Genomic DNA, 13,603 nt, shown 5'->3' on the forward strand with positions numbered 1-13,603 from the left:
ACGCATTACGTAAAATTTCTTATTTTCTGCTTAATACAAAGGTGCGCAGCTCTCATGTATATCTGGGGAAAAAAGCTCGCAGCTAATAAATCAAGGAACGAAGAACGTATCACTGCTTCGATGAATAAGGTTGAGGAAGAGGAAAAAAAATATGACAGATGCAACATTGGGTGGGTGGATTTTTATGCTATCTCTATTAGCTGACATGGACAGCCCAAACCGTTTTTACATCTCTTGAGTGTAGCACTCAAAACTATAAAACGCCACAAAAGCATATAGATACACAAGGGAACCATAATAATCCACTCGTTATTATTATTGAGTAAAGTACAAAGCCACTTGAATCTTACTTCGGAAGGATAATAGCAACAACTTTACGAAAAATTTTATTGAAAAAAAAAAGAAAATAAAGAATAAGGTGCCAGCCCAGTTTTTTTTAGTGGAAACTGGATCAAAAACCACGCACCCATCCCATACAGTACAACTCACTCTGAAAATCCACAGCAAACTAACACCACTAACAAGTCGAAGAACAGCCACTTGAATCTAACCGGAGATCCTATTAGCTTCAAGTATTTCTTGCATGATCCGCTTCAGCGCCCAGTCATCTGTGACGATCGTGCTGTGCCTAGCCCCCTCGAGCCTGATCGACTTGAACAGCTTGTTCTGCTCGTTCTGCTGGCGCATCTGCTCGTCGAACGCCAGCATGCTGACCAGGTTGATGAACCCGTCCCCGTCGCCGTACACCAGCACCGGCCGCGCATTGAAGTCGCCGTCCCAGTACACGAGCTGCTCCAGCGTCTCGTTGCTCTCGCCGTTGATGCACGTCGTGGGCACCATGGGCGGCTGGAACCGGTCCATGCTCGTGACCTCCCGCCGCCTGAAGGCCAGCACGCTGGCGGCGCCGAAGCCGGCGGCGGCGAGGAACTCCGCCATGTCGTGCGCCGAGTAGTTCCGCCGCGCGGTGACCACGAGCGGCCGGCGCCCGAACACGGCCGGGGACGGGAAGTTGACGACGGCGGACTCGAAGGTCCGCCACATCGGCCGCAGGGACGGCGGCGGGGCGGTCGGGACGTAGAGCACCTCCGGCCCGGAGGCCGCGTACTTCACTGTCGGCACGACCCCCGCCGCCGGGGGCGCCGCGGCGAGGATGAGGTGCTTGATGTACCGGTCCCGCCACGCCATCGGGGTGCTCTGCACGAACGCCAGCGCGACCGTCCCTCCGAAGCTGTGCCCGAAGAGGATAGCCTTCCTGCCCTGGTTCCTCCGGCTCGCGTCCTCGATGAGCCTCGTCAGCTGCCGGAAGTAGAAGGAGTAGGCCCGTGAGGTCTGGCCGGGCATCGGAGGAGCACGGCGAAGGTCGTACGGGGCGCCGAATAGGGTGTCGCCGTCACGGTACCCGATCCTCTCGAGCTCGCGCCGGAGGGCCTGAAGGCACCAATCCCTGCAGATCATCAGCGTGAGAGCAGCCATCAGCGTGTGCCACGAGTGACTGCAAGCGTACGAGCAAGAAGAAGCCAAGAACACACACAAGAGAAGCGTCACGATCGATTTGATCCATCACGACTTACGGGTGCTCTGGGTTAATCTGGAACCCTCGTGCGGAGCCGAAGTTGGGCACGCGGGTCTCGACGCCGGGCAGGTTCCGGTAGTCGTCGGCGACGGGGTCGTAGACGAGGCTCATCTGCTCCATGAAGCAGTGGACGTAGTGGTGGCCGGGGAGGTCGGAGCAGTTGTCCCAGAGCCCGAACCAGCCCTTCCCCTTCATCGCGCCGCAGCGCGGCACGGACGGGCGGTAGGCGCCCGTGAGCCGCGCCTCCAGCTTGCTGCAGCTCACCCCGGGCACCAGCACGATCGGATGGAGGACGGCGTCGCCGGCGACGCCTGGGTCTGGAGCAGTGCCATCCTCCTCCGGCCGGTGGTTGATCTCCGGCGAGAGGTACTCCCGGAGGCCAGAGGGAAGCACCAGCAGGAGGAGTGGCAGGAGCCGCAGGAGCTGAGTGGGCGCGCCAGCCATGTGACCTGTGTTTGTGAGTCTGCAGGTGGCTCCAATCAGCTACCTGTTATAAGGTGTTAAGGGCAATGAGGATGCACGAGAAACACGAATTGTACGTAGCGCGTTTTGGGCAATAATTCTGAGGTGTGCTTGTCGGTCTGCACTGTCGGGCTGACTAGGAACGCAGTTTTAGGTTTACGTACATGCATCATGCATCATGCATGCGCTTGTACTCTACGTTAGATCTAGACTATCCACGTCCCATATATAGTAGAGGTCAAAGAAAATATATTTTCATAGTGTACATCATTCTCATGCCATTTTCTAAACACAATTATATAGCCAATATTAGGTAGCGCCATATTTTCCATTATTTATCATTTCAATATAGAAATAAGCCTACCTTAGTACGTTCAACTTGAATGGTGATATTTAAAGGTTTTACATCCTCGTCAGGTTAGCCGTGGATAACAATTTATATTGGATGATTACCTAAATGAGAGCTACCCTTTCTTATTGGAACTACCTCCAATAAATGGTCCTTTAATTTACCAAAATGATACTCCCTCCATCCTAAAATATAGTAACTTCTAGATTTGATCAAAATCAAATATTTTCATCTCTGACCAATAATATTTATAAAATAATTAATTTTAAATAGAAAAAATTACATATTATGATAGTTGATTTATTATGAATCAATTAATATTATTTTTATGTTGTCAATCTTTATGATTGTCCTAGTATCCATAGTCAAAGTTTAAAAGATTTGATCTGAAATAAAATCTAAATATAGCTATATTTTAGGATAGAGGGAGTATGTATTTAACTACACTTTATTATGATTTATGAATGGTAGTTATTGTGGCCCATAGTGTGGCCAAAGAGCAAAGAAGAGCGGAGGTTAGGTATGTGCAGATTGTTTATGGTTTGTGCAAAAGATTATAAGAAGACAAATCAAATATTTTTCGTAATTTATATTTTATTATCAAGTATGTCTGTACGTTGCTACATGTGAAAACTATATATATCTTCTTTCTGCATGCGCGTGTAGCTTCTCCCAATATGTATCTCATGATATAGGATATACCCGATCTAATGAAAAGTACTTACGTAGAGTACGTGATCATACTAACCATATATGGTGATATTTTCGTTGGGTATGTGACCATACATAGAGTATGCGGATATATTCATTTCTATATACTAGTAGTATAATATAATGATAATATATTAAAAAATAGGGGTGTTTTTGAATTTTTTGGTTCATATATATCCTCTTAAAGTATTTTAGAATTGAATTAGTATATGAACCTACTCCAAGTTATAACGAGTATGTGGATATACGTACAGTGATATACTGACGATGAGATCAGAGTACTAAACATGCATGTACACTATTAAATCCATTTTTGTGCGTGTATATGTATTATCGAACTATATATAAGCCAAGTTTTAGAAGCTGACATGAAACATTGCCAGAAAAGCAGAGAGGACTGCGGGTCGTGGAGTGACCTGGCATGATCTCAAATGCCATGTTATTATCCCCACATGTGAAGCGACTATTAATTATAGCATTGTACATGACAACGAGATGCATGCTGTCCTTCGTACTGTCCTCGTTAAACAACCATCTCCAAACTTACCCTGTAATTGATTACCTGGACAATGCATACATCGATGGCTTTCTTCTCATTACCTTTTTATCTCTCTGCAGTATAGTGCAGTCCCCATTGTTAAAATATTACAAGTAAACATATCGGGTGAAAGATCATTCCTCTCCATCGCCTCAAACTTTCTAAGATCCTCTTTGTTTGCCCCCATAGATTATATAATCTAGCTTAAATAATTCTCGGTTGTCAACAAACATCTCAGATTATAATCTAGATTATATAATCCATGTTCCATATTATGATAATCTAGCTTATAGAGGAGGTGCTTATTTCATATTATAATCTATTCTTTTAGCAAACTACCTATTATATTTGAGTAGAAAATACCCACCAATATCGGTATTTCTTTTTATCCCACCCGTTTGGCCTCGTCCCCATCTCCCTCTCCTCCTTTCCTCAATTTCACTCCCAACTCCGGCGAGATCCGGCCGGATTCCGGCGAAAACAGCGCTCTTCCTTGCCATCTCCCACCCAGCAACGGCACCCGCCAGGCCGCTACTTCGTATTGCTACAGTACCACGGCGCACTGTTTGGCGCTGAGGACGCCTGCTTTGCTGGTTGGAGGGCGAGAGCTGCCTCCTGGGCTCCGTTGCCGCAGCCCGAGACGAGCCCGCAGCCTTGAGCGCGAGGCTGCCGAGTAGGGCGAGCAGCTCATCTCTCTCCTCGTGGCATCTTGCCGCAACAACTGCTGCAAGGCCTGCGACCTCCGCGGCAGCGAGCAAGGGGCAACGGGTGCTCCACGACGACACGCGGGAGGAGGACCAGGACCTGACTGCGGCGGCCACCGGCCTTCTGTGGTGGAAAAGACGGAGAGGGTCGGTGAGATCGGTGTCCTGGTTCTGCTAGTGTTTGGGATTTTTAGACATGAAGCAACTTGCGGTGCTTGCTGATAAGAAAGCAATAGGATTGCTCGGTGGAGAAGATTGAGCAGAGGAAGAAGGGAGGAAGATGCGGCTACAATTGCTGCTGTTTTCTTTGCTGGGCGTAGAGAAGACAAAGATGGGATTAGCTACTGCCAGGAGGAGAGAAGAGGAAGGAGAGAGATGCTGCTGTCTTGGTGGAGAAGAAGCAAGGTGCAGAGAAAATAGTGAGGCATTACCATCATTTACAATATAACACCATTAATAATCCACACACATCTAATAATCCAGGTTGCCAAACAGCTTAACTGATTATTTTCTCCAACTTATTATAAGCTAGATTATATAATCCTTGAATTATAAGCTAGATTATATAATCTAGCACGGAAACAAATAGATAATTCTCTACATATTTGCCAAGGTCGGCAAACACCAACAATGCAATTCGTGACAGCAGCCAGAGCTACATCACAAAGTGAAAAATGATCGAGCAAAGGATTTAAGTAGATGGTCTATATATCGCTTAAGGTGATAATTGAGGAACCATCACACGAAAAATATATTAAGTGGACCGTCATTAGTCTAATTGTGGGACTGTTTCACACGTAGCCCACTAGCGCTGCTGATTATTTCATCTAAAGAGGAGAGAGATTCTATGCATGAAGAAGTAGACAAAAAGTATTAACATCACACATATGCATGCAAATCCGAAACTAAAAAAACTATAACTATAAAACCAAGCATCCACATTAATTTTGGATTATACCATTTATCTTTTTTATGATAAGATCTTCAAAATAAGACCATACTTGCCTATGTTTGCACGATATTTTTAAAAAATATTTTCCAATACTAAATACTTAATTTTGAAACTGAAAACAAATATTTTAAGAAGACGAACAAATAATAATATACAACAAATAAAATATTACACATCACGAATATTTAATTGTATAGGATAAATAACAAAAAATAAATATCACAAACAAATGAGGCAACGTCACGGAATAATTTAATCTATAAAGCGAACAAATAATTTAACATCACAAACAAATGATTATACGTTGAAAATAAAAAATATCTGCATGATAGATAAGTTATTCTTACATATCAACAATTTTATCTACAAACTGAATAAATAAATAAATAAATTTTTATTTATGAAAATTAATAATATAGTTTAATATGCAATAAAATCAACGAGTATTATATAAGGATGAATAGAAAATAAGTAAAAAACTAAAGAAAAGGAAATATAATAAAAGTATAAGAAATAGAAAAATGGAAAGTGAAGAAAAGGAAAGAAATGGAATTCTAACTCTTTTAATATGTGCACTCAAATATGCCTATAGCAGTATGTAAATGTGCAACTCGCTTTCCATCCATAGCATGATAGAAACACATAAAAAAGAAGAAAAAAATGATATGCGGATAAATGCTGACGGAGGAATAAGGAATAGGGTGAAAGTGATGTATCCGTGGTCTGCCCATAAAAATAAACAAATAGCCTATTACTACTGCTCTCACCTTATACATGCAACAATACAATATTTTATAATGCGTGCCAGCTTTTTATAGTCATATGCTAGGCGAGAAAAGTAAATGGACATATTTATCTAAAGGAAGAAAGAAAATTGAGAAAAGAATAAAATAATAGGATCGGTAGATAAAGAATAGAATAAGAAATAAAATAATAAAATAAAAAATACCAAATTAGGAGTAAGGAGCAAACCAAAAGAGAATATAAGAAAAGAAATCTTAAAGATTACTGCATTTATATCAATCACATAACTCAGTCCGTAGAAAAAATAGAAAATAATGGAAGAAAATAAGAATAAAGAAGATAGAAATTAAATTGAAAAGAAAGACAAATTATATTTACATACTAGAGAAGAAATATCTGGGATAGCATTGGAAAAAGAATAAAGAGGGAACAAGAAGGAAACGAATACAAAAGAAAACAAAAAAGAAAGAAAAGGTAGGTGCGGCAACTTTGCATGTGCATGCAAATGTTCACTCAAATCATTTTGTATGCACATGCAAGTGCCCAGTCAAATAATTTTCCATGCGGAAACGAATACAAAAGAAAACAAAAAAAGAAAGAAAAGGTAGGTGCGGCAACTTTGCATGTGCATGCAAATATCCACTCAAATCATTTTGTATGCACATGCAAGTGCCCAGTCAAATCATTTTCCATGCGGTCACATGCACCAACCAATTCAACATAAAATTTTAAGCTGATGGAAGAGGTGAGCAATTCACTCATACTTCGACACTTCCCTCACGTGTGAGGCTCCACCAGGCCTCAAACATGAAAATAGAAGTTGGGTGCAATTATTTTATTCAATCGCGTCCGACAGGATTCGAACTCAAGATCTCTAGTTTTGATATCATATTGAGTTGCATGCACTAACCAATTTAACCCAAAAGCTTAAGCTGATGGAAAAAGATAGGCAATTGACTTTATACTTGAGCAGGAAAGGTGACAGCTCAACAGTTAATTGATGATGTCAACTTTGATAGCAGCAATCAAGAGCCTGATACAATTCTGTGGACACGAACAGCTTCCGGGGAGTATACAGCTACATCGGCGTACAACATGCAGTTCGAAGGAGGCATATTTCAACGTTTCCGAAGCTAGTGTGGAAGGTTTAGGCTCCATCCAGATGCAAGTTTTTCATGTAGCTTTTGCTGCAAAATAGAGTGTGGACAGCAGATCGCCTGCCTTCCTGCGTGGAATGGCCACACAACTACTGCCCGCTTTGCGTGAGGAATCTGGAAACAGCACAACATCTTTTCTGAGAGTGTCCTGTCACCTACTTGGTTTGGAAGACTGTAGGTGACTGGTGTCGCTGTTCTTCTTTTGATCTAGCAAACTGGCTATCCACTGCTGACCTGCCCTCCTGGTTCCAAGACCTTACAGGGTCGCTGACGGGTATGCAAGCAAAGGGGGCTCGTTCCTTGGCCATTCTGGTCATTTGGACAGTTTGGGGGGAAAGAAACAGACGTATTTTTGAGGACCAAGTGAAGCCGGCCAGCAGACTTGTTGAGGATATCAAGGAAAGGAGGAGCTAGACTTTGGGTTTCTGCAGGAGCAAAGCACCTGGCTGCACTAGTAGATCACCCCTTTAGCGAGTTACCTGTAATCTTTTCATTCCTTGTGGGGCTATTCCGATGCCCCACCCTGTCTCTGGCTTCGCCAGAGCAGTTGTTAAAACTTGGCGCCTCTGCTGCTTTCTACTTAGTATTAATTAACGCCGGAATCATTCCAGGTCTTCCGAAAAAAAAAAACCCAGCTCAACAGTGCTGCGCTGCACTGCATGTCTCTACAAATTCGAACGGCCGAAAAAAAAGGCTCCATCCTTTACATGGGCGGCTACATGGGCCGCAGGATTACGGGCTGGCCCAGTCAGGCCCACTAACTCTCGCACGGGCTGTGCGCCCGCATAGACGTGCAGCGGCCTTGTTGATCTACAAATCGGCTACTTTTTACCAAGGACGTGTCGTAGGACAAGGTGTGTAGACTCTAGTCTAGAGAGACGCAAGAAGCATATTTTTGTTTGGCTCTTCCATCCCTTTCGCAGTGTCATGTTGCGGTTTTGTTGTTTCTTTCTTGATCTTGATCCTCTATCGTCATGTCTGACGTCAACCGTACCACTGCCGTAATGGCATCGTGTGGTTGAGTTTCGTAGCCGAAAACATAGCAGCTAGCACCCATCTCTTTCGGCTCTTGTGTTTTCCCCTCCCATTTCCTAGCCCCTTGGTTGTAAGTGAACGCTGGCTCACCTAGCCTCTCATGGGCTCAAATTAAACATACGCTTCGCTTCCACGGCCCCTTGAACATGCACGTTAATTTAAAAAGACGAAAACAAATATAATCTGCAAGTTAGAGGCTAGGTAAGACAATCCTATAACTATAGGGAGCTAAGGTGCAATTTTATCGAAAATAAATGTACTTTTTTCCTCTCGAATACGTAGAAAATCTGCGCATCTTTGTATTAGGATAGAAAGAAACAGTTTACGCATCGCGCCACAACTTCGTAGGCTTGCCCGCCTTAAGCTGGATTACATGGTTATTAAGCCCGGGCCGAGAAATTTACAAAAGCGACTACTCGCAAAACAAACAACCTAGCTTTGCTGCTCCGGCATCCGTCCAGGACTGAGCTTCTCTCCTGATGGGCACGAGCAGGTGCTGAACCGACTCAGAGGCGCCCCTGAAAACTCTTGCGTTCCTCTCCCTCCAAATCTGGTCCATGGGCAAGCTTAGCATTAGTTCCTGCGGTACACAGTCCAGCTTGGACTCCTGAACACGCACAATCGATGCAGGAGCACCATCAACCACCGTGCGGAGTACGTCGCGCCGAGCTCGGGAATTGGGCCCGCGCAAAAACAAACGTACTGGCACAGAGCTGATCTGCATCTTGTTTTTTTGCAAATTCATTTGAACGGGCAAAAAGAAAAGCTAGATCCATATTGTCCGCAAGCTATTTTTCCAACTTGAGTATCATGAACAGTCCACATCCATAGGTGGTAATAAGGACATCCCTCGACGATATTCCGGCAGCGACACCTCCGGTTTATTCAAGCAATTCCATCCACACTTTCACTATTGAAACAAACTTAAGGCCATGTTTGGATCGAGTTGTGATTCTTGAAATAGATCGGCTACGAATGAAATTCACTACTATGATCGAGTGAGTCCAAATACTCCAGATAATCATATCGGGTGGATTATAAGAAAGATCCAGCCATCTAGCTAGCCGCAAGCCCACCGTATAGATTCTTCCATGATCGCCTAGAGCCCTAGTCGATGCGATTGGCTTCAAGGATTTCTTGCATGACCCGCTTCAGCGACCAGTCCTCCGTCACAATCGTGCCGTGCCTGGCCCCGCGAAGCTTGATCGTCTTGAACAGCTTGTTCTGCTCCGGCTGCCGGCGCATCTGCTCGTCGAACGCCAGCATGCTGGCCAGGTTGATGTCCTCGTCCCCGTCGCCGTTCACTAGCCCCGGCTCCGCGTCGAAGTCGCCGTCCCAGTACACGAGCTGCTCCGGCGTCTCGATGCCCACCCCGTTGAGGACCGTCGTCGGCACCATGGGCGCCTGGAAGTAACCCATCCGCGGGACCGCCCGCCTCCGGAACGGCTCCGCGGCGGCCCCGTACCCGGCGGCCGCGAAGAAGTCCGCCATGTCGTCGGCGGAGTAGTTCCGCTCCCGGGTGATCACCAGCGGCCGGCGCCCGAACACCGCCGGGGACGGGAAGTTGACGATGGCGGACTCGAAGGTCCGCCACATCGGCCGCAGGGTGAGGGCCAGCGGCTCGGCTCCCGGCACGAAGAGGAGATCCGGCCCGGACGCGAAGAGCTGCACCGGCTGCACGAACCCTCCCGCCGTGAGCGGCGCGGCGAGGACGAGGTGCTTGATGTGCCGCTCCCGCCACGCCATCGGGGTGCTCCGCACGAAGTCCAGCGCCACCATGCCCCCGAAGCTGTGCCCGAAGAGGATGGCCTTCCTGCCCTGGTTCCTCCTGCTCGCGTCCTCGATGAGCCGCGTCAGCTGCCGGAAGTAGCGGGAGAAGACCGCCGACGAGTAGCCCGGCACCGGCGGGGCGTGGCGGAGGTCGTAGGGAGCCCCGAAGAGGGTGTCGCCGTCGCGGTACCCGACCCGCTCCAGCTCCTGCCTGATGATCTCCAGGCACCAGTCCCTGCACAAGACCAGATCAGTGGCCGGTTAGCTCCCACGATGGATGGTTGAGCTCCAGGGAGAGCTGCTGGGATTGGAATGGATGGGATCATGGGATCGCCGATCGCGTGCGGTACGTGTGCTCTGGGTTCCTCTGGAACCCCCGCGAGGAGCCGAAGTTGCGGACGCGCGTCTCGACGCCGGGCAGGTTCCGGTAGTCGCCGGCGGCGGAGTCGTAGACGAGGCTCATCTGCTCCATGAAGCACGGGATGTAGTGGTGCGCGGGGAGGTCGGAGCAGTTGGCCCAGAGCCCGAACCAGCCCTTCCCCTTCATGGCGCCGCAGCGCGGCAGTGACGGGCGGTAGGCGTCCGTGAGGCGCACCTCCAGCTCGCTGCAGCTCACCCCGGGCACCAGCACGATCGGGTGGAGGACGACGCCGCCGGGAGCCGCACCACCACCACCACCATCCTCCCCCGGCGCGCGGTCGATCGCCGGCGAGAGGTACTCCCGGATGCCAGCGGGGAGCAGGAGCAGGAGGGCGAGCGGCAGGAGCCGGAGGATCCCCATGCGTGGCGCACGAGCCGTGCGCCGCCTCACTCCAAATCCCCAATCGATCGTGTCTGCGTTCCGTTCATATAGGGGCGCGCGTGGAGACGAACGCAGACGTGAAGAACGTAGGCCTTGTTAGGTTCCGGCGGCCCGGCCCGGCCCTTTCGAGTTATGATGACATGATTGCCTCTGATGGTCCTCGCTCTCATGATGCTGCTGCCCCGTCAGTTTCGTCTCCTTGAGATCTTGGTTAGAGAGGCCACGCGGTAGCTGTCTGCGCCACGTAGAGGCCACTGTGCATCCAAAGACGCTCGGGGTCATTCCACCAATGAGGAAGAGATTCATCCGAGCAGAAGCGACAAGAGGTTCCAAGCCAAACAAATGCAGTAGCAGGGGACAACCTCAGCTGATCTGTCTCTCTGGGGGCTAACAGAACAATAACCTCAGCTGAGATGAAATTGTGTCATTGTAAAAAATTGGAGCTCTTTCCTTCTTATTATGTGATCTTTGTGTTGTTCCCCCGTCTCCTTGTTCAAGGTTTTACTCCTCCTCCTGCTATGCTGATGTTGTTTCAGTCCCTGTAATATTAACCTGTTTTCTTTGTTCAGTATATGTTCAGGCTGATCCTAATGGATCCGCCGTAGTTCCCGTCAAAATAAAATAAAAAAATAGTAGTAGGGGGAGAAAACACAGCACACGGACAGCAACCATGCGCGGCATTGGGTATCTCCAATTATTATAGATCTCCACAGCATGTGCCGAAATAAATGTAGGTTGCTGAGACGTACTCTTGGAGTCTAATCATTTGCGCGTATAATTTTATTAGTCTGAATAGTTTATTATTGAATAGCTAGAGTATGGTTTTATTATGATAAACCTAGATGGACTTCAAAAGGTTGTTTCGCATCATGGAAATATTTTCATGTCTAGAAATATTCTTTTACGGGGCGAAGCAAGCCCATAGTTCAACCTCAAGCGTCATGGAAATTGTTGCGAAATCGCCGGTTAACATGCCAAAACCACTCCACACAAATACCACGTGGGATCAAAACCAAGGTGGAATTGTTTTTCGGGTATTTTTGATCCAATCAAGTACTTTGAGAGTTTGCGTAGTGTTTGGCTTTAGAGTTGAATGTTGAAAATTGGATTTTTTATGAAAGTTAGACGTCGACGCTCGGACTTTACCCTCTATACGGATTACTTTGGAGTGTAACATTGGTATCTTTCGTTGTCGATTAGGGGAAGGTCCGCAAGTGTGCCAAATCTTTCAGATTTTTTTTTTTGGAAGAAGAGATTTTTGCCTACACACGGTTCTCTAAGGCATCCCTTTCATGCACGTGAATTTCAACTTGTTTTTCGTTGCTTTAATTTCTTCGTAACCTCCCCGTCCAGTCATCCTGTCATGTCCATCTCCTCACCTGTTTCGTTGTTACCTTTCTTTTTCTATCTCCTTCAGGCCATGTTTGGAATGGAGGCTTTTCATAGGAATTTCAAAGGAAAATGTTCCTCTGTTTTTGCTGACGTCATGAGCGTTTGGAATGGAGGAACACACAGATCAATTCCACAGGAAAGGATTGGTTTATTTCGCAAAACGCAGGAAATAAAACATCCAGTCTGGGCTCTGGTTTCGCGGAAGCCCGAGGCAACTCGAGCGAGACAGAGAAGCATTTCATCGGTTTCAATCCAATTAAATGGAGACAAGAGAACCAGACGGATTAGGGGAAAAAAAAAGAAATCGCCTGGAGAACACGAGCTTTGTCTCAAACTTCACCGACGAGTGTCTGCTTGCTGCTCTTTTTCAAAAGAAAAAAATGTCTGCTTGCTTCCGCCCGTCCGGCAACCACTCCCAATCTCTTCCTGGCAATTCCTCGTTGCTATCCATAACAACTTGTATCTGTACCACGACCATTGCTGTGTCAACTGTGATCTGTGAAGGGTGTGATGAAGAGGAAGAAGAAACAACGGAGTGATTGGCTGCTGTTCTGCGGATGGTAGTCGATGGATAAGGACGACCTGCTGCCGGTATGTGTGCCAGCAGATGGAATGAGCTCATGGACCGGTTGCCCTACATGTCATAGTAACAGTTGTTTGTGATTTGCTTTTTGTTATTTGATCCACTAATATTATGAACCAGTATTATTTAATGGTTCACTGTGTGCTAAGCTTGTTAATATCCCAAGTCTTTGTACAAATTCCTGTAGCATGAATTCCTGCATTCCAAACACTCTCTCCAATCCCGTTCCTGTGTTTTCCATTCCTCTGTTTTGCCACTACACTCATATTCCTTTCCTGCGTTTTTTTCCTTTCCTATGTTTTCAATTCCTTCAATCCAAACAGGCCCTCAGGATGTGTACACAAATTAAGACTCCATGAGCGTTTACCTCGTTACGCTCGGTTGTTAGCTAGTGTGACACGTAAAGATGACGGAAGGTTAGCTTAGCTAGGTTAGAGCCTCCAACTTAGAGGAAATTAAAGGTTCTTAGCTTCCATTTCATCCAAGTAATTCAACCAAGCAACGCACGTGCGGCTCTCTAACCAGCAAAAAAGAGCAAGGGATCAACGAGGCAGGCCGCAGGCAGGCAGGAAGCGCACACACGTCGGCGAGGTCTCGGCGCGTACTGGCGCCGGCGACGAGCCCAGGCGGTGCCGCACGGCGAGAGGAGGGGGGCCCTCGCGACCTGCCGGCGCGGCGGCGGAGGATGATGGATCAAGATAGATCATGGGCCGCCGGTTGCAGTGGAGATCCTCCTGGGCCTCATCCATGCATGGGGCCCACGGGCCAGAAAAAGCTTCTGAAACTGAAAAAAGTGGGTTTATACTTTACAAGGATATTTTTGTAAATTTC

At 47.0% G+C, this 13,603-nt stretch overlaps 2 protein-coding genes across 2 annotated transcripts; both read right to left on the bottom strand.

Moving 5' to 3' along the window:
• Positions 1 to 289: 289 nt before the first annotated feature.
• LOC112895140 (lecithin-cholesterol acyltransferase-like 1) lies at positions 290 to 2,021 on the bottom strand. The gene is made up of 2 exons (XM_025963018.1): positions 1,572 to 2,021; positions 290 to 1,444 (listed from the first exon to the last, which is right to left on the bottom strand). Exons 1-2 carry the CDS (start codon positions 2,015 to 2,017, stop codon positions 547 to 549), a joined length of 1,344 nt encoding a protein of 447 aa, XP_025818803.1. The 5' UTR covers positions 2,018 to 2,021; the 3' UTR covers positions 290 to 546.
• A 6,985-nt stretch (positions 2,022 to 9,006) lies between these two features.
• Positions 9,007 to 10,941, bottom strand: LOC112894551 (lecithin-cholesterol acyltransferase-like 1). The gene is made up of 2 exons (XM_025962298.1): positions 10,346 to 10,941; positions 9,007 to 10,230 (listed from the first exon to the last, which is right to left on the bottom strand). Exons 1-2 carry the CDS (start codon positions 10,774 to 10,776, stop codon positions 9,333 to 9,335), a joined length of 1,329 nt encoding a protein of 442 aa, XP_025818083.1. The 5' UTR covers positions 10,777 to 10,941; the 3' UTR covers positions 9,007 to 9,332.
• Positions 10,942 to 13,603: the final 2,662 nt, after the last annotated feature.

The sequence above is a fragment of the Panicum hallii genome, chromosome 5 (genome assembly GCF_002211085.1).
Source record: "Panicum hallii strain FIL2 chromosome 5, PHallii_v3.1, whole genome shotgun sequence".
Taxonomy (NCBI): Eukaryota; Viridiplantae; Streptophyta; class Magnoliopsida; order Poales; family Poaceae; genus Panicum; species Panicum hallii.